Source organism: Nannospalax galili, unplaced genomic scaffold, assembly GCF_000622305.1.
Source record: "Nannospalax galili isolate Female #2095 unplaced genomic scaffold, S.galili_v1.0 scaffold661, whole genome shotgun sequence".
Taxonomy (NCBI): domain Eukaryota; kingdom Metazoa; phylum Chordata; class Mammalia; order Rodentia; family Spalacidae; genus Nannospalax; species Nannospalax galili.
In genome coordinates, this window is record NW_008345457.1 from 108,447 (window position 1) to 134,556 (window position 26,110).

Sequence of the window (26,110 nt, forward strand, 5' to 3'; positions counted from 1 at the left end):
CAGCAAGGTTGAGAAGGAAAATTCAGAACTTCAGTGAGAACTCAAAGGGGGTGAATTGGTTCCAGGAAAACTTTTTGGATTCCCATCTTAGGTTCAGAGAATCCCAACTAATTAAGATCAAATAATATGTAGGCATGGTGACATACACCAATAATCCCAGCACTCAAGAGTATGAAGAAGTAGGAAGAGGACAAGTTCAGGCCCAGCCTGGGCTACACACCAAAAGTTTATCTTTAAAAAAATTCCATTTTGGGCTGGAGAGATGGCTCCACAGTTAAGAGGACTGGCTCTTCTTGCAGAGGACCCGGGCTTGGTTCCCAGCAGCTATCAACTGTCCCCAACTTCAATTCCAGGGGATCCAAAACTCTACAACCTCTGCAGGCACTGCATGCACATGGTATACTTACATGCAGGCAAAACACTCATACACAGAAAATAAAAATAAAGACAAATTTTTTAAAATTCAAGTAATAAACTCACAACCTAAGATCAACAAACACTTTAGAAGGACAATCACTGTGTTAGCTGTAGCAACAGTAAGCTACAGAATTAGACCTCCAAGTACTATAGGGCCCAAAGGAAAACAGTTACAATGCGATGATTGAAATAATAAAAAGGTCCAAAAAGTACAATCGTAAAAGGGTCGTCAGGAGTGGTGGCACAGCACTCGGGAGGCAGAGGCAAGCCGACCTCTGTGAGTTCAAGGCCAGTCTGGTCTACATAGTGAGTTCCAGGCCAGCTGGGGCTACAGGGAGACCCTGTCTCAAAAAGACAGAAAAAAAAAAAAAGTCACCAATAAAAGATTATTTAAAATGAACAGGTAGATAGCTATATTCTTAGATGGAACTTTTAGAAGTGGAAAACAATGACTTAAGTCAAAGGACAAATAATTCTAATGATACAATGTATAATTCTATTTTTAAATAATTTTATTTTGAATAAAACACTGATTAAAAGAATAGAAAATGAAAACTGGGTGTGGGGGCACACACCTTTAATCCTAGCACTTGGGGGGCAGAGGCAGGTGGATCGCTGCAAGTTCGAGGCCAGCCTGGTCTACATAGTGAGTTCCAGGCCAGCTGGGGCAAGAGGGAGACCCTGGCTCAAAAAGGCCAATCAATCAATAATAAATAAATAAATATATGTTACATATAAAATAAATACAAATGAGGGGCTGGAGAGATGGCTCAGTGGTTAAGAACAGTGGCTGCTCTTGCAGAGGACCTAAGTTTGATTCCCAGGACCTACATGGTTGCTAACAACCATCTGTAGCTCCAGTTCCAAGGGATCCAATACCCTCTTCTGATGTCCGCAGGCATTGCACAACATGGGGACACTTACTACACACATGCAGGCAATACATTCACACACATAGAAAACAATAAATAAAATTAAAAAAAAATTAATACAAGTAAGCCAAGCATGGTGGTGCATGTTTTTAATCCCAGCATTTAGGAGGCAGAGGCAGGTGGATCTCTGTGAAATCAAGGCCAGCCTGGTCTACATAGTAAGTTCCAGGCCAGCTGGGGCTACAGGGAGACCGTGTATCAGGAAGAAAAAAAAAATTGTCAATACTCAACATAAATTTTTTGTTGTCTGAAGGCAGAATCTCACTATATATTCTAGGCTAACCTGAAACTTATGATCTTCCTGCCTGTTTCCTTGAGCAGAGGCAGGATTAAATGTGTAGCATAACTATGCCAGACCCTTAAAGTATTTTTCTGTTTTATATTTTAAAATTTATTGTGTGGGCTGGAGAGATGGCTCAGCAGTTAAGAGCACTGACTGCTCTTGCAGAGGACCCGGGTTCGATCCCCAGCACCCACATGGCAGCTATAAACCGTCCTTAACTCCAGTTCCAGGGGACTGCGAAGCCCTCTTCTGACCTCCGTGGCATTGCATGACACGGTGCACTTACATACATGCAGGCAATACACTCATACACATAAAATAAAAATAATAAAATATATAAAAAATTTATTGTGTATGTGCATGTGCCTGAGCTTTCGAGAGCCATTTAATTTTTATTTAATTTTTAAAATTTTTTAAAAATATTTTAATTAAAAAAAAATTTTTTTACAGAGCATAGGGTAGGAGTTATTTACAGAAGAGTGGGCACCCCACATTTACAGCTGTGCCATAAAGCCCACACTCAAAATACAGATCCTGTGACCTCCCAACAGCTGCACAAAATGGTGAGAGAGGTGCCTCTTGATGTTCTTGGCTTATATATCCTTTACCCCTCTGAGAGAATCTACAACAGGCAACCTGCAAGAGTCAGTTCTCTCCTGTCATCATGTGGGTTCTAGAGACTGAACTTGGATCACTGGGCTTTGCAGCAAACACCTACACCTGCTAAGCCTACTCTCAACATAATATATTCTTAATTTTAAAGAGTTGTTCCTGATGACACATGCCTGCAATCCCAGCACTTAGAGGAGGCAGAAACAAGAGGCTTAGGACTTCAAAGCCATCTTTGACTCCAAAGCAAGTTCAAGGCCACTGACACACCTGAGTTGAGGGAGCCTCAATTGGGGAATTGCCTCTATTGTACTGGCCTGTGGCCATATCTGAGAGGTATCTTCTTGATGAGTAATGTGGGAGGGCCTAGCCCATTGTGGGTGGTGCCACCCCTGGGCAGGTGGGCCTGTGTTGTATAAAAAACAGGCTGAGCAGGGGCCAGGGGAGCAAGCCAGTAAGCAGCGTTCCTCCATGGCCTGTGCTACAGCTCCTGCCTCCAGGTTCCTGCCCTGAGTCCCTACCTTGGGGTCCCAGATGAACTGTGACCCAGGATACGTAAGATAAATAAACCCTTTCCTCCCCAAGTTGGTATTGGTCACAGTGTTTTGTCACAGCAATGGAGAAACAAACTAAGACAGCCACCCTCATCTATATATGATTGTCTTAGGAAAAAAAAAAACAACAACAACAAAGACATGCTCGCCTTTATAGAAACTCCTTAAGCACGGATGAAACACTGGCTTGGACCCTTAGAATGAAGAGCAATAGGAGTGTTGAAATCTATCTAGTTTCTTATGTTGCCAGCATAGGTCCTATTCTTTCAACAGAATAACTTGGGATCAACTTCTATTATAAATCAGTTTTAAAAGAATCACTTTTCTGATATTTTGTAACAAAGCCATTAAATAACTTTAAAAAAACTCAGTTACATAAACTTTGATATACAGAATCTGCATACTTCTTTTTATAATTTAACAAAACACTGAGTTCTAAAATTTAGTTCCTTGGATTTTAGTGAGCTTAGTAAAAATAAATATAAAACTCCCCCCACTACTACTACTTTTAAATATTTGTGTGTGTGCACACATACACACGTGTACACACTCACAAGCACATGTGTACCACTGGGCACACATGGAGGTCAAAGGACAACTCTAGGAGTTGATTCTCTCTTGTCAGCATGTGGGATCCAGAGATAAAACGCAGGTGTCAGGCATGCATGAAGTGTATCTACTCTCTGAACCATCTTGTTGGCCCTCCACTACTTTTTGGCAAAAATTTTACATGTATGAATGTTATGACTGCAAGTGTGTTAAGTGCACCATGTTGTGCAATGCCCATGGAGGACAAAAGAGGCTGTCAGAGCCCCTGGAACTGGAGTTATGGACAGTTGTTAGCTGCCATGTCGATGCTGGGATTTTGCAAGAACAGCCAGTGCTCTTAACCACTAAGCCATCTCTCCATCTCTCTTCTTTTTTAAAGACTTATTTATTTACTACATAAGTTTATGAATAACATCTGTGTGCAGGAGCTCATGAAGGCCATCCAGAAGAGGATGCTGGATAACATGGAACTGGAGTTTCAGACAATATTTAGCCATCATGTACGAGTGCTTAGAACCCAAAGCCAGTGCTCTTCAAGAGCAACAAACGCTCTTACCCCTTAATCACTCCAGCCCTCCACTACTTCTTAGATGCTAACATTGTCAAAACACAGAAATGTCAACCATGCTACATAATTATTAATAGCACTTTCTGGGTTGCCACCCTCAAAAAATTCTAACTATATAACAAAAAAAAAAAAATTTTTTTTTTTTTTGGTCTTTTTGAGACAGGGTCTCCTTGTAGCCCCAGCTGGCCTGGAACTCACTATGTAGACCAGGCTGGCCTTGAACTCACAGAGATCCACCTGCCTCTGCCTCCCGAGTGCTGGGATTAAAGGCGTGCGCCACCACGCCCGGCTTCAACAAAAATATTTTTATTATAACCATTTTTGTTTATAACTAAATACACAGTATCAAAGCAACCCTACCCTAGATCAGCTAGTTCCATCTGTTTTTGATTCAACCTACATGACAGAGGTCTGAATAAGTTTTAGAAAGACCTTTTTATTATTTTTATTTTATGTATACGAGTGTTTGGCTTGCACATAAGTGCACCATGTGTATGCAAACCCATGGAAGCCAGAAGAGGGAGGCAGATCCACCAGAACTGAAGTTACAGACAACTGATAGCTGCCATGTGGGTGCTGGGAACTGAATCCAGGTCCTCTGTAAGAGTATCCAGTTCTCTTAACTGCTGAAGACTCTCTAAGATTTCTTGATCCTCTGTGAATAGTTCTGTTTGTTTCTTAGAGGCGATTGGCATTTTATATATAAATTACCTTCATAAAACATACATGCATGACAGGGTTGATTTAGAATTTTAGCCTTTTGTAAGCCGGGAAGCAGAGGCAGGTGGGTCTCTGTGAATTCGATTGAGGCCAGCGTGGTCTCCATAGCAAATTCAGACCAGCTTTGGCTACAGGGAAACCCTGTCTCAAAAAGACCAAAAAAAAAAAAAGAATTTTAGCCTTTTTGTGTCTTCAGCTAGACTACTTGGTACTTTGCACCAATTCATTAGAAAATAACTCAAAATAAGCAAAGTATGAAAAAGTCATTATTTGAAACATAAATGAATTCAGAATTACAATAAATTACTGGGCACTCAGGATGTTGAGGTGGGCGAATCACCTAGATCCCAGGAGTTTCGGACTAGCTTAGACAAAAAAAAAAGCAAAAAAGCAGAATCATAGCTCCAAGTTATTAAACTAATATGTATATCTTCCCCCTCCACCTAACCATTGTCCTCTTCTGGCCTCAAATGCTCAGTTCTCCTGTCTGAGTCTTTGGAGTGTTGGGAGCATACTGTGTGTACAAGATGTCTCTCTTCTACTGTCCTTTATTTTTTTCACTGATCTAGTTTTTAAAAGGTATGTTTTTCCAGAAGCTACTTTTCAAACTCCTAAAGACATGCATTTTGCCCCACATTTTTTAAGGGGGTCAAGGGACGTAGGCTGAAGATTGGCAGGGGACTGGGGTGAGACTACAGAGAATTATTTAGACTTTCTACTGTCTATCACACCAAAACGACATCAGAAAGAACCAAACTTTTATATAAACTATATTTAGAAATGAAATACTTTTAAAAACAAGAAATCATAGGTGGAATGGATATGTGTGATATGAAGAGTACTTAAAAGACATTCTTACCTAGGTACTCGTGGATCATGCCATGTGCTCACACCAGTCTGAGTATGTAAGAAATATACCTGACCCTGTTGTGTTGTCCTCTGTTCTGTAAAATAAAGAAAACTAGTCATGAAAACACAGCTTTTTACATTCAATCAAACACCATTACTTTGGACAATATGGTAACAGAAAAAAAGTATCTCTGAACTGCAGCTTATTTTCTTATAAGAAAAAAAATGCCTTCACAAATAACTTTTTCAGCACAAGCTTTTAATCCTAGCATTTGAGAGGCAGAGGCAGGTAGTCTATATAGCAAGTTCTAGGTCAGCCAGGGATATACAATGAAACCCTGTCTCAAATAACAAATCATTTTATTCAGTCTCCTGGAAGCCACTTTATAAAATGATGATGTATAGGCTAGTAACCTAAACCTCAGAGGAAGAGGCTGGTCAGTTTAGAGAGGATTCAAGTGGGATTTTAGAAATTTAAGGATCTGGACATTAATGGGGATTCTGGGGGTTTTTTTTTTGTGGTTTTTTTTTGAAACAGGGACTCCCTGTAGCCCCAGTTGGCCTGGAAGTCATTATGTAGACCAGGCTGGCCTTGATCTCACAGAGATCTATCTGCCTCTGCTTCCTGAGTGCTGAGATTAAAGGTGTGTGCCACCCTGCCTGGCCCCTTTGTTTTGTTTTTTGAGACAGGGTCTCTCTGTAATCCCTGCTGGCCTAGAACTCACTATGTAGACCAGGCTCACCTCAATTTCACAGAGATCCACTTGCTTCTGTGTCCCCAGTGCTGGGATTAAAGGTGTGTGCTACCATCTCCAGCCCTAATGTTTTTTATTATGCCAATTTAACACCAAAATGTGTGCATTCTCTTTTCTTAACAAGCTATACCAAGATTAAACTTGTGCTCCAGGCATGATATTGCATACCTGTTGTCCTAGTACTAAGGAAGCAGAAGCAATAAGACCAGAAGTTCAAATCTAGTCTGGGACACCTAGCAACTTCCAGACCAGACTAGGGTATGTAAGTGAGACCCTATCTTTAGATAGACAGACAGACAGACAGACAGACAGACAGATAGATAGATAGATGATAGATAGAGAGAGATAGAGAGAGATAGATAGAGATAGATAGATAGAGATAGATAGATAGATAGATATAGATATATCTCCAAAAGAGAGATAGAGAGAGATAGATAGAGATAGATAGATAGATAGAGATAGATAGATAGATAGATATAGATATATCTCCAAAATGTACATTGTCTAACCATAAACAGGAAAAAACGTAATTTTAAACACATTGGGAAGAAGAAGAGTACACAGTGGAGAGAAAAAAAAACATCAAAAGTTGAAATGAACTCAAAGCCTTTGGAAGGGAGTCAAGAAGCCACAGTAAAGAGAAGAATCAGTAAGCAGGTTTTGTTTTAAGCATAAGAATTAGTTTTCCTGTAGTAACAAAATCTGTGAAATTTCAAAATATAAGACAATAAAACTATTACACTATTTCCAAATAGTGCAAAATTTCAATATATAAGATAATAAAACTATTGCTAATATTAGTGTAAACTATATTTATAAATTCATAACAAAAATCAATAAACAACTTCAAACTTAAAGAAATAGATAAAAACCTTTAAATTCAGTCTTAAATGACAGCTGGAAGAAGCTCATGGACAGGACTGCTGCCAGCAGGCATGAGGCCAGCGTGCCAACCAAGCACTGGAGTAGGAAAACCCATTGCTAACACCACAATCATTTCAGCCTCAATGGCACTTTATTCCTGTGCTCTAGTCTTATCAAAAACATATGAATCCAAACAACACAGATACTGTAAAAATGCAGCAACCTTTATACCAAAGAGCCTGGCTTATAGAATCTCCAGAAAAATGGTGGGAAATAGTCAATGCTAAGATCTGAGCATTATTTAATAGTAACATAAATTTTACCAAGCACTTGCTTTTTATGCCAGACACTGTTACACATTTTACATGAGGTTATAGTGTTTATTTCTTGCAACAAACCTACATGGTTTTTACCATTATTCTTCTCATTTTGTATAAAATAAAATGTAAGAATAATATGCTCAGATACAGGGCAAATCCAGATTTGCCAGTTCCCCATACTGGAATCACTCCCTGTGTGATGAGCCAATTTTTAAGACATAGCAGTTAGTGGAAGCTTTTTTTTCAAATTTAAGAACTTTAAAAAAAATTAATCATTCATTTGCAGAACAGTTTTTATAAATATTCTAGAGTAAAAATAAAATACAACTTAGAAAATGTAATTCCCAGTTTGGGTCTTTAGGTGTCACCATCAGCTAAAAGTCTTCTATAGTGTTAAGAGGGTAAGGACGTATTTGTCCAAAAAAAATATCACAATGAAGGTCTAACTTAAGATTAACCTTTATTAGCAATATGGTCATACTATTTGCAAAGTAGTCTCATTCAATTCCATACATTTCCTATAATAACTATGTGATTGAATATCCATCACATTTTTAAAAATATTTTATTATTTTTATTTTATGTGTATGCGTGTATTGCCTGCATGTAGGTAAGCACACCCGTGTCATGCAATGCCCACGGAGGACAGAAGAGGCCGTCGGATCCCTGGAACTGGAGTTACAGACAAGACAGTTGTTAGCTGCCATGTGGGTGCTGGGATTTGAACCCGGGTCTTCTGCAAGAACAACCAGTGTTCTTAACCACTGAGCCATCTTTCCAGCCCCTATTCATCACATTTTATTATAAATGAATACAAAAGGTAAGATTCATAAATGACTATCCAAAGGTCAAAGTGTTAGTTAAATAGTCTTCTAACCATTTCAAAGGCTTTTCCAACTTGCGAGGTTTCACATTTACTTTCATTTTCAAGCAGAATCCTTAAACCCAGATTAGTAACTCTCCTGTCTCTCCTCTCCCTCTCTCCCTACTCTCCTTCCCTCCTCACTCCTTCCCTCTACTCTCTTTTTCCCTGCCCCCACTCTGTGCTCAAGTTGAACACAGGGTCTTGAACATGTTAGCAAGCACTCCACCATTAAGCTAAACTCCCAGACCTTAGCAACTTTCAAACATTGATATTCTAAAACAAGCAGAGTAGGGTGGTGCACACCTGTCATCCCAGTATGTAGGAGGTGGAGGCAGGAATATCAGCTGTTCAAGGCCAGTCTGGGTACACTGTGAGTTTGAGGCCAGCTTGGGTTGCACAAGACCCTAACAATAAACAATAGCAGCAACAAAGTTTTCTGCCTTCAATCAAACCAAAAGTCTTCTTTTACTAGTTGTCATACCGTAGCCTTCTGGTAGATCAGGAGGAGTGTGTAAGTGTGTCCTGCTCATGTAATTTCTATGTCGTTGGGACCTCACTCTTCTCTCTGCTAGTCTAGGATCCAAAGACTGTCCACATGTTGCACCGTTTGTTCCACTAATTGGAGTGTTCTCATCAACAAAGCAGCTAAGAGGTCTGCCAGGACTAGAATATTCAGATGCAGGTCTATAAAAAAGTGACAAGGAAAAAATGTTCCCAATTTATACATCAAAAGTAGAGTTCTCTAGACAACATATATCCTATAGTAACAGTTATGTAAGAAAATGAGGTGACTAAAACAATGCTTTTAAGAACTGTTAAAAAGCAAGTCTGAAGTTCTTATGGGACACAGTAATAACGATGCCAATTAAGTCTTTAAATGATTTTATATTTATTTCAATTATATTTTATATAAAATCCATACATACTTGTAGGCCTAAGTACTAGGTTACAAAGCACAATGATATTAATAGGGGCTGGAAAGATGGCTCAGCAGTTAAGAGCACTGGCTGTTCTTGCAGAGGACCTGAGTTTGAGTCCCAGAACCCACATGGTAGCTAACAACCGTCCTTAACTCCAGTTCCAGGGGATCTGATGCCCTCTTCTGACCTCCTCAGGCACTGCACAACATGGGTGTACTTACATACATGCAGGCAATACATTCATACACATTTTTTTTAAAAAGCACAACGACGTTAATAAAGACTACCTGTTAGATTTGATTTTCCGCCATTCTCCCTCCCACCTAATAGCTTCTTGCCAAGATGTTCTTACTTCTTAAATCTGTCAAAATCATCTCACCTTTAGTCCTTGGAGCAGAGCCTCTTCTTTCCACCTGGAATATGGGCTTGGTCCTATTCGCCCTAGGTCTGGCTCTTTGCTACTCAAAACACAGTTTATGCTTAAACACTGACTCCTATGAACTCTTCCAATGTAAAGAACTCACCCTATCATTTGATAGTACAGATGGTCCCCAACTTATGGTGTTTCAACTTAGAATTTGTGTTGGTTTTTGGGTGAGTCTCGCTCTGTAGCCAGGGCAGCCTTGCATTCACAGCAATCCACCTGCCTCAGTCTCCTGAGTGCTAGGATTACAGGTGTATCGGGGTGATCAATCTCATATATATATATATTTTTTTTTTTGACCTTACAAAATGGTGCATAAACCATCAGAAGACAGCAGTTCAAATTTTTGCTTTTTTCTGGGCTAGCGTATGATATACATGGCATGGACACTTTCAAAATGCTGGGCAATGGCCTAGGCATGGTAGCTCATACCTTTAATCCCAGCACTGGGGAGAGATAGGCAGGTGGATCTCTGTGAGCTGGAATCTACCCTGACTTAGGCCAGCCAGGGCTGCAAAGTGAGACCCTGACTCAAACAAAACAAAAACAAAACCCACACAAAAACAAAAATTTTGCAACTCAAAATGCCTAGCAACAGCAGATCAGTAAACAATGGTTACGCTACAGCACATTTTATTATTAAGCTATATTTGGAAGAATATGCATATTAAATACAAATTTTTGATTTAATGGTACTTTAACTTACAATTCCTTTTTGGACATAATCCCAATTATTATATCATGAATCACTACAGAGATGGAGATGGCTCAGCGGGTAAGAGCTCTGGCTGCTCTTGCAGAGGCCCCGGGTCCTGTCTGTTCAATCTACTCATTTAAGTATTTGCTGAATACCACTGAAAGTCATGGAGCTACAGTAAGAGGAAGACCTGTGAAAACAGTCTTCACGGAACATTTTTAATAATTATTAAAAAAAAAATAGTACTTGTTCTAAGACTTTCTAAGATTCAGGTTTATAACAGTATAACCAATAGGGAAACTCAAGCAGAAGTGGTAGATAAAAGGAAAGGGAACCCAGGCAGGTGACCAGCACAGACCACAGGAAATATGCTCATGTTTTTTTTTTTTTTTTATTGTTAAACAACTTAGATGTCCATCAACTGATGAATGGATAATGAAAGTGTGATATGTGTACACAATGAAATATTATTCAGCTGCTAAGAAAAATAAAAATTTTTTAAATTTCCACTAACTGAATCTAATTGGAAACAGTCATCCTAATGAGGTAACTAAGACCCAGAAAGACAAATGTCACATTTGTCTTCTTTCTCGTAAATGAATTCTAGCCTTGAATCTTTCAGTACGGTGTTTCATTTGGAAAATCCATAGAGGTCAGGAAACTAATAAGGGGTCATGGGAGGGAGGAGATGGGATTCAATGATTACAAAGAATGAAAGGGAAATAATGGGATAGAAAGCATTTATATGTTGGGGAATGAAAAAGCAGGGTAGAAGAGCAAGTAAGGAGAAGGATAACTAATACTAAAGGCCTTTGAAAAAGTCATTTGGAAACCTACTACTACAGAAACTTCTTAAATGTGTGTGTGTGTAAAAGAGTTTAAATGTAGTTACTCTCTGATAGGAAAAATGTTGGAGAGAGCGAGCAGATGGAGGAAGGCACTGAGGCACAGATAGAATTCTCAGCGGGATACAGCTTTATTTCACATGGGGCACCTTTCCGTCGGGGAAGGGAAAGATGTCAGGGAAGGGAGGGATGTCAGGGAATGGAAGGGAAAGATGTCAGCGAAGGGCAGGGAAGGGAAAGATGGAAGGGAAGGGAAGGGAAGGGAAGGGAAGGGAAGGGAAGGGAAGGGAAAGATGTCAGTGAAAGGCAGGGAAGGGAAAGATGTCAGCGAAGGGCAGGGAAGGGAAAGATGTCAGCAAAGGGAAGGGAAGGATGTCAGGGAAGGGAAGGGAAAGATGTCAGGGAAGGGAAGGGAAAGATGTCAGGGAAGGGAAGGGAAAGATGTCAGGGAAGGGAAGGGAAAGATGTCAGGGAAGGGAAGGGAAAGATGTCAGGGAAGGGAAGGGAAAGATGTCAGGGAAGGGAAGGGAAAGATGTCAGGGAAGGGAAGGGAAAGATGTCAGGGAAGGGAAGGGAAAGATGTCAGGGAAGGGAAGGGAAAGATGTCAGGGAAGGGAAGGGAAAGATGTCAGGGAAGGGAAGGGAAAGATGTCAGGGGGGAAGCAGGTAGGATTAGGGTGTGGAAGTGTTTACTTTTTCCCTCTTAAGATAAGAGAAAAACAGCTTCTAAAATCTCTGGTTATCAGGTAGAATCTGCTTATCCTATCTTTGGAGGTCAGAGGAAAGGCAGGCTGCTTCTCAACAGAGTTTGTTTCCCTTGACTTCAAAGGTCAAAGTGCTTATCAGCTAAGTTCCCTTTTTCAGGCTCCAAAGTCTGTAGGTCCCTTTTGGGGAGGGGGGGAAGCTGCTGCTGTTTGGAACCCTAACATTCCAGCCTTTTGTGTTATAGGATGGGGGTGCCGTTGTAATCTTGCTACTTCCTGCTGGACAGGGTCGACGTGGGGGGTAGGCTGGTTTAGGGGAATATGCTCATGTTTTTACCGTGTTGGGCGTTCCCATTGTGTAGTTCTTGTTATGTGGTTTAGATATTGGATTCTTCCAGAGGCAGTTCGCCGTTCTTCCCAGCTTAAATAAAAATAAGGCATTAATACGGGTCAGCAGGAAAGTGGGACATAGATTATTTTCAGTGCAATAACTAAGCCAGGCAAGTTTCTGCTAACACAAATCAGAAAAGTCAAACAGAAAGCAGTTCACAAATAAGTTGTTTTTGTTTTCTCTTTTTTTCAACTTGTTTTAGAACTGCACAATATAGCTTACAGAATTCTAAGCTTCAAAGAATTTATACTGAGGTAATATTTACTATCGGCCAAACTGAGATTTCATGAAATGAAACACCATGGCACACATGCATCCATACACATAAATGCAAATAAATTTAAAAATGTAATAATAATTTGAGTCAAGAGTAAACCAATTAATATCTACTTTAAGAGGATGCAATTTATTGTAAGTTATACCACACTGAAGTTAACTAAAAATATTTAGAAATGTAAAAAAAAAAAATTAGTGAAGTATCAGAATTAGTATAAAAAATAAAGAATAGTGATAAAGATCCTAAGCTTAGAATCTAGACTTAGGCTTAGGCTCCATCTCTCCCACTTATTATATGCGCCTTTAGGCAAATTACTTATCTGAGTGTCCATTTTCTGTGCAACAGAACTATTAAGCACTTGCTAAGTGCAAGACACCTGAGCACGTTCTGTGGATGAGTTCATCCAGCCCTTTTAACACTATGGAGTATGGATTATGGCCAATCATCCCTTTAAATAAATATACACCAAGATTTACAGAAGTACAATAAATTAAGGTCATAATGTCAATAAACACAAGAGTGAGGACTGAAGCCCAGGTGGTCAAATTCTAGAATCATATTCTGCCTTCTAAGATGCCATGAGAATTAAGTGTCATAATGTACATAAACTGCTTAGAACAGTTTTTGACATATATATGCTCAGTACATGTTACAACGTTATAATATTATTACCCAAATTCTCTTTTCTACCACCACGCCTGGTGGGAATTCTTTTAAAAATGAAATTTAATGGGCTGAAGAGATGGCTCATCGGTTAAGAGCATTGACTGCTCTTACAGGACCCAGGTTCAATTCCCAGCACCCATATGGTGACTAACAACAGTCTATAACTCCAGATCTGACACCTTCTTCTGACCTCATCGGGCATTGCAGGACATGGGTACATTTACACACATGTAGGCAATACAGTCACACACATAAAATTTTTAAGAAAAATGAAATTTAACACATTTAATTCATGGCTTTATTGTTGAGACAGATTGTTTTAATTCTCCAAGGAGGAGGAAAACCTATATTCTAGAACTGACCATAGCAAATTTCTAAAGTACAAAATAAATACCAACCTATTTCTTACTAAAGGACAATATCTCTATATTTCTATAATCATTTTTACTGATGTTAGCTTACCCATCTGGTAAATCATTGTCAAACAAACGACTGCAATCCACAACTTGTCCTCCGGTGCCTATTCGGTCTCTGGACTGAAGACTTACTATTAAACAAAAACTTTATTAAGACTGTGATAGTTCTTTCTTGTTCTGTCAAAATATTCATTTTAAGCCAAATGTAGTAGTGCATACCTATAATCCCAGCACTCAGGGGGCTGAGGCAGAAGGATTTCTGGAAGTTTGAAGACAGCCTGGGATTCAAAGCAAGTTTAAGGCCAGCCTGTACATATTGAGCCCTTGTCTCAGAAAATCAAAATAATAACAAAATGTAGACTAGTTTAATACTTTAGAATGACTGGGCTGAAGATGTAGCTCAGTGGTAGAGTACTCATCTAGCACACATTAGGCTCTGAGTTAAATTTCCAGGACTGCAAAAACAAAATAACAGAGGAGTTTAGAATGAACTAAAATCTTTAACTCCTTTTCCCAAATAATTCTCTCTTTGGAAGTTATATCAGCATCAAAGTTGTCTATACTTTGTCATATTTACAGGGGAAGAGCCTGTGTCTTTTTGAACATCAGAACTGGGTAGCAGAAAGTAACTCTGTGTACTTAAGAAGATACATAGAGCCAGGTGTGCTGGTGCATGTCTTTAGTCCCAACACTGGAGAGACAGAGGCAGGCAGATCTCTGAGAGTCCCAGGTCAGCTAGGACTACGTAAGAGACCCGGTCTCAAAAAACCAAACCAAAACAAAAAGATGTATAGCACATCAAGTGGATATACATGTTCAGAGGAGTTTGCAAATGTCACATTAATTTGGGTTTCATTCTTGATAATCTACCACCTTTAAACACACACACACACACACACACACACACACACACACACACACTGGATTCTGGCAATAGGGACCTTGGATCATTTGAGGGATTTTTTTAAATTTTTATTTATTATTTTTATTTTATGTGTGTGTGATATTGCCCGCATATATGGAAATGTGCCCATGTTGTGCAATGCCCTCAGAGGTCAGAAGAGGGTGTCAGATCCCCTGGAACTGGAATTACGAATGATTGTTAGGGGCCATGTGGGTGCCGGGAACCAAACCCTGGTCCCAATGCTCTCCAGCCCCAGATCATAAGAGTTTTAACAGCATGTCATAACCCAATGTAGTATAAAATTACCACTGAGCAGTTGGAAGCAGGAGAGACAGGCTCTAGAGGCAGCTCTACCAATTAGCTTAGCACTGGTACACCTAATTCACATAAGGTTTACATAGTCCCAGGCTAAATAATGAGGAAGTTAGTTTACATGATATGCTTTTTTAATATTTTATTATTTTAATTTTATGTGTATGAGTGTATTGCCTGCATGTATGTGCGTGCACCTGTGTCGTGCAATGCCACGGAGGTCAGAAGAGGGCTTCGGATTCCCCTGGAACTGGAGTTAAGGACGGTTCATAGTCGCCTCGTGGGTGCTGGGAATTGAACCTGGGTCCTCTGTAAGAGCAGTCAGTGCTCTTAACCGCTGAGCCATCTCTCCAGCCCCTACATGATATTTCTAAAGTCCATCCTTCTTGTTCAAATATTCCTTAAATCTATTTCTGGCAACTTTTCAAAAGCTAGAAGAGATATACCTAAACTTGTCTGCATATAACTTTAAACAAAATTAGTAAATTAGCACATGTAATATGATATCTAAGGTCTCTTCATTCAAAGCAAGATCTCAAAATTCTATTCTTTAAATTGGAGAGAGGGTGTTGTTATTTTGTTTTGTAGATTTGGGGGGTGGGGGAGTTTTCTTTTTGATTTTGTTTTTTTTGAGACAGGGTCTCTCCGAGGCTCCAGCTGGCCTGAAACTCACTACATAGATAGACCAGGCTAGCCTCAAACTCACAGAGATCCACCTGACTGTCTCTGCCTCCTGAGTTCTGGGATTAAAGGCATGCTCCACCATGCCTGGCTTTTCAGACATTTTTTGAGACCAGGTCTCCCTATGTATACAGGCTGGCCTTAAACTCACTATGTTGCCCACCCTGCCCTCAAACTGATGGAAATCCTCTTGCCGTAGTGTCTCTAGTGCTAAAATTACAGGTATGAGTCACGATGCCTGGCTAAAAATTTGAAAAATCGAAAATTTCAAGAGAAATATATTTTATACTAAGTTTAAGTTAAGGATGAGAACTGAAATACAACATCTCAGTAAATTTAAACAATGTTTTATGAAAATTAATGGAAAAATTAGTTTTGAAATAGAAAAAATAAGTGAAATTTTCAAAATGCTATATTACAAAACACTTAAAATAGGCTTGTTAAAAACTTTAAGGACAGGATCTCATGTACCCCAGGCTGACCTCAAACTGACTATGTAGCTGAAGATGACCTTGAACTCCTGATCTTCCCGTCTCTACCTCCGAAGTACTAGGATTACAGGTATGTGACACCATGCCTGGGTTATTTACTTATTTAGGTTTCTGGGGTCTTTTTTTGTTTTGAGGTTTTTGGGTTTTTTTTTTGGTGGGGGGCTTGGGTGTGTGTGTCTGTATATGTGTGTGTTTAAGGCAAGTTTTAAAAACTAATAGGGGCTAGAATGTAATATATGTGTATAGAGACCCTCCTGCCTCTGCCTCTCGAGTGCTAGGACTAAAAGTGTGCACTACCATGCATGGCTACTTCTCTTCATTTTTAAAAAGGACATCATTTGCCAGGCATAAGTACCTCATGCCTATAATCCCAGCACTCAGGAGGCTGAGGTAGCAGTATCACTGTGAATTCAAGGTAGGCCTGCTTGGGCTACATGGTGAGTTCCAGTCCAGCATGAGTTACAGAATAAAACCCTGTCAAAAACAAACAAACCTATAAAAAAAACGCAATATATAAAAACTATATACATGTTTATGTGTGTATGTGTATGTAGAGATATATGAATGGCTGCTGGTAGTGGCCTAATTTTCTATGAACTGGACTTACTATGTTTAGAATGATAGAAATTCAAGATTTTTTTTAGCCCAGTTTACTTCTTTCAATAATGGTCTTATTATAAAACCAGATTCATATAAGGTTTAAATATATACACATAGATACATAATTAAAGGCAAAATGTTTGTTTTATATGTAGTAAACTACAGAAATATTTATTTTTATTTTATGTGTATGAGTATTTTGCCTCCATATACATGCACCTGTGTGCAATGCCCACAGAAGCCAGAAGAGGGCATCAGAACCCCTGGAACTGGAGTTATGGAGGACTGTTAGCTGCCATGTGGATGCTGGGAACTCCCAGGTCCTCTGCAAGAGGAGCCAGTGCTCTTAACCAATGCGTTATCTCTCCAGCCCCCAGAAATAAATTTCTAATGAATAACAGGAAAGTCTGCTATCTGGGGGTAGGGTAGTATGGAGAAGGATCTCCTAGCCCAAGCAGACCCTGAACTTGTGATTAATCTGCCTCAGCCTCCCAAGTGCTAGAATTTTAGACATATGCCACTATGCCTAGTTTACTATTTTTACAAATGCAAATTTGTAGCTAGCAAAATTATTTTTACTCCTAAATATTAATTGGAAAACATTATATAACATGCCAAATCAGTAGTCAAATTACACGTAAGACGCTTGTATGGCAGAATTTATTATTCGAGATTTTTTTAAACCCCCTTCTCAGTCTAAGAACAGGAATTATCAGTAATTTTGTTATTTCTGACACTTCCCTGGGATAACTGCCACAGGGTTTTATTACATGGTTATTCTGGCAGTTTCCCCAACTATGAATCCAAATTCATTGCCTGTATCTTTGGTAGATGAAACTTCTCTGATGAGTTCATAATACTCTTAGTCTAAATTCTACTCTGGAAGATTCCAATTTATCCCTTAGAGTGTCTTCCTTAGAGTCCTACCATACTGTGCATCTTGATCAAATTTCAATCCATTAGTTCTTAAAGTCTCAGGTAATTTAATATCAAACCCTTGCCTCTAGGTCAATTCAAGACAGCTTATTAGACCATTTCTATGAGGTGTCCTGTGTAATGATTTCTCCCGTTTTCCCCTCCAGTTAATGCTATTTTATCACTGCTCGTTCACTATCTTTTTTTTGTTGTTGTTAGCACAGTTTTTTTAAAGTGTTATAGTAAATATTAAACAAAGTACTAAGTAATGAATTTTAAGAGAATATTCTCTTCATACTCAAAAACTACTTTGAGAATTGTTTTCACAAAGCCCATCTCAGTGCTTTACTACATTTGGCTACTTTAAGAAACAAGGTCTCTCCCAATACTGCAGCTCAAGTTTTTCAGCTAGGCTGGCAGCCAATAAGCCCCAGGGACCTTCTTGTCTCTGCCCTTCTCAATTACGGGGTTACTTACAAGTGTGTGTGGGACCATGCCAGGCTTGCTACATGGGTGCTGGGAACTGAAATCTGGTTCTGATGCTTGTGCAGCAAGTGCTCTTAACCACTGAGTTTATGTGTGTGTGTGTGTGTGTGTGTGTGTGTGTGTGTGTGTGTGTGTGTGTGCGCGCGCGTGTGTATTCATATTCTTTTTTTAATTAAATAACCTGTATCCTGGAGGCTCTTACATGATTCACATGTCAATACAATGATGCTATAGTTAGTATACTTTGATTTAAAGAGTATTGAGAGGGCTGGGAATATAGTTCAGTTGGTAGAACACTTGTCTAGAATATACGAAGCATTAAGTTTTATTTCAGCACCACATTAAAACTGGATATGGTGATGCAAAACCTGCTTAATTGGAGCACTTAGGAGATGAAGGCAGGTTTGATCAAAAGTTTAAGGTTGGGGAGGCTGGAAAGATGGCTCAGTGGTTAAGAGCACTTTGCTCTTGCAAAGGACCTGAGTTCAATTCTCAGCACCCACATGGCACCTGAAAACCATCCACAACTCCAGTTCCAGGGGATCCAACACCCATTGCTGACCTCTGAAGTGCTGCACGACACAGGTGCACTTACATACATGTAGGCAATACACTCACACACATAAAATAATAAAATATTTTTAAAGTTTAAGGTTGAGGGCTGGAGAGAGATGGTTCAGTGGTTAAGAACACTGACTGCTCTTGCAGAGGACTTGGGTTCAGTTCCCATCACCCAAATGATGACTAACATCTGTAACTCCAGTTCCAGGAGATCTAGGGCCCTCTTCTGGTCTCCACATGCACTGTACACATGTGATGCACTTAAAGACATGTAGGCAACACACACACACACACACAAATACATACATACATACATACATACATACATACATTGATTAATTAATTAATTTTTTAAAAAAAGATTTAAGGTCATCATTTGGCTACAAAGCAAGTTCAAGGACAGCCTGGACCATATGAGACTTTGTCTCAAAAAAAAAAAAAAAAGGTATTCAGATTTTTATGGCAGTTTGAATGAGACCAAAACTAATTTTGAGCTCCACACTTACCTACTATCTGCCCTCGAACTGTATCATTGTCATTTGGCCCCAGTTTGCACAGATCCAACCTCTGATCTATTTCAAATAAAAATAAAATTAAAAAATTAACTGGCATCAGAAATTCTAACAACTATAGATGACAATAAATTTTTCACAAACCACTGGAAATCAGACCTATCTTTTTTTTTTTTTTTTTTTTTTGGGTTCAGTTCCCAGCACTCATGTGGCAGCTAACAACCATCTGTAACTCCAGTTCCAAGGGATTTGATGCCCTCTTTTGTCATCCATGGCATTGCATACATGAATGTGCTTACGTAAATGAAGGAAAAACACATAAAATAAACCCCAAAACAAAATTACTTACAACCAGTGTCTTTGAGGCGGTTGATAGCATTGGAAAGAAGACGAACACAACCAAGAAATCCAGCACCTTGTTTTTTATGGATCTTCTTGTGATTCCACACACTGATCGTAACTGAATCAGACTTTCCAATATACCTAAAAGATAAAACAGCCACATGAATAATTTGGTACTTATAAGTATTATAAAATTTTCATTCTTTTTAATATTCTAAAGTCATAAATAGATTTCAGAGCATGGCTAGAAGTAAAATGTTTTAAATTCAATCAGTCCAAAGTACTGAACTTAATTTTTTTAATTTAATATTTAAAAAATTCAAATACACCGTTTTTGCCACTCTCGGGTTGGACAAGAACTTTTAACTTTTTTAAAAAAAAAAGCTATTTTAGGGATTTGGAAATGTAGTTCAATGGTAGGGAGAACACTTGCCTAGCATGTGCCAGACCCAGAGTTTGAGCTTCAGCACAGCCAAAAGAAAAAAGAAAAAGAACAAGAATTAATAGCTGTCTAATAACACTAGGGTATTTTTAAATTACTTGCAAGAATAAAAATCGTAAAAGAACTTTTATGACAGTCATATTTTAATTACTACCTTAGAAAACATTTGGCTCACCTTCAAAGGGGCATTGTCAAGGCTGATAGACCAAAAATCTGACCTACCTGTTATATTTTTAAATGCTGCAGAACAAAAGCTGTTTGTAACGCTTTTCCCCTGCTTCTTTCCTATTTGCAGGCCTTGAGCGAGCAGGACTCTTGGAGATTTCACTTCACTGCCTGCAGACAAGCAGAGCAGGGAAAAGCGTTACTGTACTTGTCTGTGCGTGTGCCTGCAAGTATGTAAACGCTCCACCACAGCCAATTATTAACATGGCATTGAGTCATGCAAAAACATTTACTAACATAATCATATCAGTAGAACCTAACTTTACTTCAATGACTCTAGGAGGTAAAATTTTTGGTCCAGCAACCTTGATCTTAAACTATCATTCACGCACTAAAACAGAAATGAGGAACACAGAAGACTCACTTGGGTCCGTGAATCCAGATGTGCCTAAAGAATGTTCATCCTGAGCTTTGTGTCACTCAAGGTAATACATTCACTTTATAAAGCTATTAAAAAAAACAACTATGTGGGCTTTTTTTTTGAGGCAGGGTCTCACATAGCCCAATCTGGCCTTGAGCTCTCTATGTAACCTAGGATGACCTTGGACTTCTGATTCTCCTGCTTTTACCACCCAAGCGCTATGATTGTAGGCATGTGTCACCATGCTGGGGATCAGACTCAGGGCTCCATACACGCTAGAAAAGTACTCTACCAACTAAGCTACATTCCCAGCCCTGTTTTATTTGTAATTTTATTTTTATTTTGTGTGTATAGGTGTTTTGCCTACACATAGTGCACCTGTGTCATACAATGCCCAAGGAAGCCAGAACAGGGCGCTGGATCCCCCAGAACTAGAGTTTCAAACAATTGTTAGTCACCATGTGGGTGCTGGGAACTGAACCCAGATCCTCTCTGCAAGAGCAACCAGTACTCTCAACTGCTAAGTCACCTCTCCTGTGCCCACTGCCCACCCCAGTTTTGTTTTTTAGGCCCAGGCTGGCCTTTAACTGGCCTTCCGCTCCTCCTCCCAAGTGGTGGGATTACTGATCATACTTGGCTTTAAAATTAAGCTAATTTGAATTTGGTCTATGGCTTACAAATGAGATGATCTAAACTAAGCTATCATTCAGTAGTCATACACCAATTTTTTTTCATATCTTTTGAGACAGGGTCTCCCTGTAGTGGGTCTAGCTTTGCACTTACATCCGCCTGCCTGTGCCTCCCAAGTGCTAGGACTAAAGGTGTGCACCACCATGCCCAGCTCATACACCAATTTTAAAAACATCTACCAGGTCTATATATTGAAATGTACCTGTGGCATGCTATGTCGAGTAAACAGACCAAACATCCTAAAGCAAACAATTTTTTTTGTTTCCCAACTATAATCGTAGATTTGGTGTGTAGATATTCTAAAATTCTGACTCTTAAGTCCTCAGGGCAGCTTACCATTGTTTTAAGGAAAATTCATCTATTAGTGCAATGTACTAACTACCATATTCTTCATGTATACTATGATACAAAAAGGTTCAGATTTTTAAACTGTAATAATTTCCTAATTATGGGACTTCTGACAATATCTGTTAATTACTAAAAATAAGCCTTCTGACAACAGTCTGCTAATTACTAAAAATAACTAATTACATAACTACTAAAGTGTACATGTTTGTCACACAAACATTCTGAAAATGTATTTCCAGGTCAGAAATTAATTAGAAATATCAGCATTTCTTACATTTAGACAAGATTCTGTTTCCCATGGGGGGGGAATCCTTTTGTACCTATAAGTTAAATATATGTTTTACAACAGAGTCTTGCTATGTTGTGCAGACTGCGTGGGAACTTGCAATCCTCCTGCCTCAGCTTCCTGACTAACACACACCAGTGTACACACCTTGAAAGTTAAATAGAAAGCTTTATTCAGTTCTATTAAAACCTCAACTTCCTCAACAACTATGATTTATAAATAAATTTCAAGATATTCTAACAAGAGGGTTACCACTAAAAGAGAAGATAATATTCTTATATAGACCAAAGCATGATATATACAGTCAAGAGTTTTAGATAAATTTCACTGTTAGACCTTATAGACCTATACCCAACTTAATGCAAAGATTTGACAAAATGATCCAAAGTGTTATTCTGATCTCATCTGCTCTAATGTAACATCTTGAAACAAGTAAGACAGAACTTTCTAGGTGGTCAGTTAATAACTACAAAATAAAGCCTATCAAGTACATGAAAAGACATTCAACATCACTAGCCTTCAGGGAACATAAACCAAACCCACCAAGAAGGATAACTGTATTTAAAAATTATTTTATTATTTTTATTTTATGTGTATGAATGTATTATCTGCATATGCAGTATGTAAGTGCACCCATGTCAGGCAATGCCCACAGAGGTCAGAAGAGGGTGTCAGATCCCCTGGAACTGGAGTTAGAGACAGCTGTTAGCCACCATTTGGGTACTGGGAACCAAACCTAGGTCCTCTGCAAGAGCAGCCAGTGCGCTTAGCTGCTCAGCCATCACTCCAGCCCCTTTTTTAGTGTGGCGGGGGGGGGGGATATGCATGCACACCTGTGTACTAGTGCCCACAGGGCCAGAAGAGGGCATTGGATCCTCTGGAGCATGGTTGTGAGCCCTCCGATGTGTATGCTGGGAACTGAACTCTGGTCCTCTGTAAGACCAGCAAGTACTTTTAACTGCTGAGCCATCTCTCCAGCCCCATATAACTTTTAAATTTTTAATTATTTTTATTTCATTTTATTTGTGTGTGGCAAGATGTATGACATGTATGTGACTGTGTACACACATGTGCCATGGCATATATGTGAGGTCAGAAGACAACTTGTGGGAGTCAGTCCTCTCCTTTCACAATATGGATTCCAAGGATTGAACTTAATTCACCAGACTTGTGCAACAAATACTTTTACCCACTGAGACATCTCATCAGCCCAGGCATAATTTTTTTTAAAAAAGAAAAATTACAAGCTTCTTGAGGTTCCTTTTCTAGCTCACACTAGCCAGCTATTGCCCTGGGGAATACTCTTTTTCTTCCTTTATAAACTGTATTTCTATTATGAAAAAAAAAAAAAAAGGAAGAAAGAAAGGGAAAGAAAGGAGAGAAAAGGAAAGCAGGAAGGAGGGAAGGACAGAGAAAACACATTAACAACAGAAAACGCACTGGAATCTTCCATGTAGAAAACAAAAATCATGAAAGACCAAAATTAGGATGACAACAGCAATACTCTACATCTACATCTGTACTGTCCAAAATGTTAGCCACTCGCCACACAGAACTACTCAGTATTGCCAATGTGGCTAGCCCAAACTGAGGTGAAGTTTAAGTATAAAACCCTTGATTTCAAAGAAAAATAACCAGATGGGTCATGCCTATAATCTCAGTATTCAGAGGCTGAGGAAGGAGGATCTCAAGTTCAAGTCCAGCCTTGAAAAATGAGTACTTCTAAAAAGCCTATTATGAAAAAATTGAAAGTTATGGTGTAATACATTTTCCCTTTCAGTAAAATAAAGATATTAATTGGCTTCATTCTTTAAATGATTGATTGCCTGATTTGATTGACTGAGATACTGAGGATTTTACCCAGGGTTTCATGTATGGCAGACAAGGTGCTCTACCACTGAGCCAACATTCTCAGATCTTTTTTCATTTTTTTAAAACGTGTGTGTCTAACAATAATCCAAAGCACCTTTCCAGTGGATTTGGGTCCTCAAGTGTTAAGTTATAAGGCTTAGTCTATGGCAGGCCTATAATTCCAGCTACTTGGAAGGTTGAAGGAGGATGATTTCCAAGTTCAAGGCCTGCCTCAGCAACTTAGTGAGACTTATCTTAAAATACACACAAATAAAAAGGGGAGATACAGTTCAGTGGTAGAGTGCTTGCCTAGTATGCTTGAGACCCTAGGATTAATCTTAATACTGTGAAGGAAAAGACTAAAGTATTCTATTTACAAAACTCAGACCATTTTCCATGATTCTTTTAAAAGATGATACCAAATCACATTAATTCTGTGTTTCGTTTAAAATTAATTGTTATACCTACAGGTCGTAATGTTGATTCCACTTTGGATCAAGAGTATTCTTCACAGTATCTGTAGAATGGCATTGCCCAGAGCCATCAACTACCACCTTAGCAAATGGATCAGGAAGTCCTGTGAAAAAAGGGGAAGTATTTTAAATTAAATAATATTTTGAAATGCAAGATAAAAGATTGACTACATAAAGATTATCATTTGCTATAAAAGATTTTTCCATTCTTTCTTTTTTTTTTTTTTTTTTTTTTTTTTTTTTTTTTTTACAAAAAGAATACTACACAGGCATGGTGGCACATGCCTTTAGTAGACCAGGCTGGCCTTGAACTCACAGAAATCCACCTGCCTCTGCCTCCCAAGTGCTGGGATTAAAGGCGTGCACCACCATGCGCAGCCATTCTTTAATTCTTTTTCAAAAGTTTAACATTCAGCATCATAAACAAAAACATGGTCTATTTTAAATCAACCATTAAAATCACTTCCACTTTTAATATCCAAACTATGTTTTTTTCATGTTTCCCACTAAAGCAATCTCAGTTTTACACTATCAAAGTCCAGAGGTTATCTCTCTCTCTCTCTCTCTCTCTGTGTGTGTGTTTCTTTTTTTTTTTTTTTTTTTTGGTCTTTTTGAGACAGGGTCTCCCTGTAGCCCCAGCTGTTCTGGAACTCATTATGCAGACCAGGCTGGCCTCCCAAGTGCTGGGATTTAAAGGCGTGCAACACCACGCCTGGCTGTTATCTGTGTTCTTAAGGATTGCAACCAGCCCTTTAACCCTGGAAAGGTGAATGCTTAAACACTCCTGGTTCTCTTTCCCAATGACTCTCTCAGGAGCTCATGTAAAGAGTGTATTAAATGCACGTTTTTCTATAGAACATGAACTACAGAGAAGTCAAACTAACCAAAAACTGTTACTGAATAACTACTACAAGCAATGACTCAACAGAAAGTATAATCTTATGACAAAAATGGAGATAAAAATAGCATACATGGGGTGGGGGGGTTTACAAACAAATGCCTGGCTGAACTGACAAACAGCAATGGGCTAGGGACTACTCTGAATGCTGTATCTTTAACCTTCACAACCCTATGAGATAGGCAATTGCTACAATCCCTATTTTACTAATAAAAAAACTAAGTACAAAGGGGTTAAGCAACTAGCTCAATGCCACACAGTGGTAAGTGGCAAGGCCAGAGTCTAAAGTTTAGATTCTAAACTTATGCACACACAGGTTGGCTCTCAACCATTATGCTGTATGCTATAGTTTGATCTGGACTATTCCCTAAAGGCTCATGTGTTGAAAATTTGGTCTCTAATACAGCAGAGGTGGTTGGAAAAAGACTGGTTTGTGAGGGCTCTGACCTTATCAACAGATTAATCCATTCATGAGCTCATAGTATGACAGGCTATTTGGGGAGGTCCTGAGACCCTATTGAAGGAAGCAGGTCCTTGGGGGTATGCCCTTGGGTAATATGTCTTACTCCTGCCCCACTCCTTCTCATTCCCTCATCTCTGCTTTCCAGTTACCATGAGGTGAGCAGCTTTGCTCTACCATGTCCTCCCTGCCAGGATGTTCTACCTCACCAAAGATCCATACCAAAGGGGTCAGCTGAACATTAACTGGAAAGTTCTGAAACTGTGAGGCAAAAAGAAAAAAACTTTCCTCCTTTAAGTTCATTTTCTCAGGGTTGGAGATGGCTCAGTGGTTAAGAGCACTGGCTAATCTTGCAGAGGATGTACCTTTGGTTCTCAGCACCCACATGGCAGCTAACAACTGTTCGTAACTCCAGTTCCAGGGATCTGATGCCCTCTTCTGACCTCTGCTGGAATTGCACAACATGGGTGCACTTACATATATACACCCATACATATAAAATTAATAATTAAAATTATTAATTATGTATTAATACACCCATACATATAAAATTTTTAAATGTATTTTTTTCTTTTCTCTTTCAAAATTGGCTGTATATTTTTAGGTTTACTGTTGAATTAATACAGTTATACAATATTGTACTCAGT

The 26,110-nt window shown here is 39.0% G+C and overlaps 1 protein-coding gene across 5 annotated transcripts in view; it reads right to left on the reverse strand.

Moving 5' to 3' along the window:
- Smurf2 (SMAD specific E3 ubiquitin protein ligase 2) overlaps positions 1-26,110 on the reverse strand; it is a 116,392-nt gene that overhangs the window by 29,564 nt on the left and 60,718 nt on the right. For 4 of the 5 annotated variants that reach the window (XM_029567611.1, XM_008841606.2, XM_029567612.1 and 1 more), the window contains 7 exons: positions 24,101-24,209; positions 19,437-19,570; positions 19,082-19,147; positions 13,672-13,756; positions 12,213-12,296; positions 8,767-8,969; positions 5,492-5,576 (listed from right to left, as the gene is read on the reverse strand). In XM_029567611.1, coding sequence (XP_029423471.1) covers positions 5,492-5,576; positions 8,767-8,969; positions 12,213-12,296; positions 13,672-13,756; positions 19,082-19,147; positions 19,437-19,570; positions 24,101-24,209 — 766 coding nt within the window. Of the gene's footprint in view, positions 1-5,491; positions 5,577-8,766; positions 8,970-12,212; positions 12,297-13,671; positions 13,757-19,081; positions 19,148-19,436; positions 19,571-20,093; positions 20,208-24,100; positions 24,210-26,110 lie in introns of all 5 variants that reach the window. The other variant, XM_029567613.1, reaches the window with a different exon arrangement.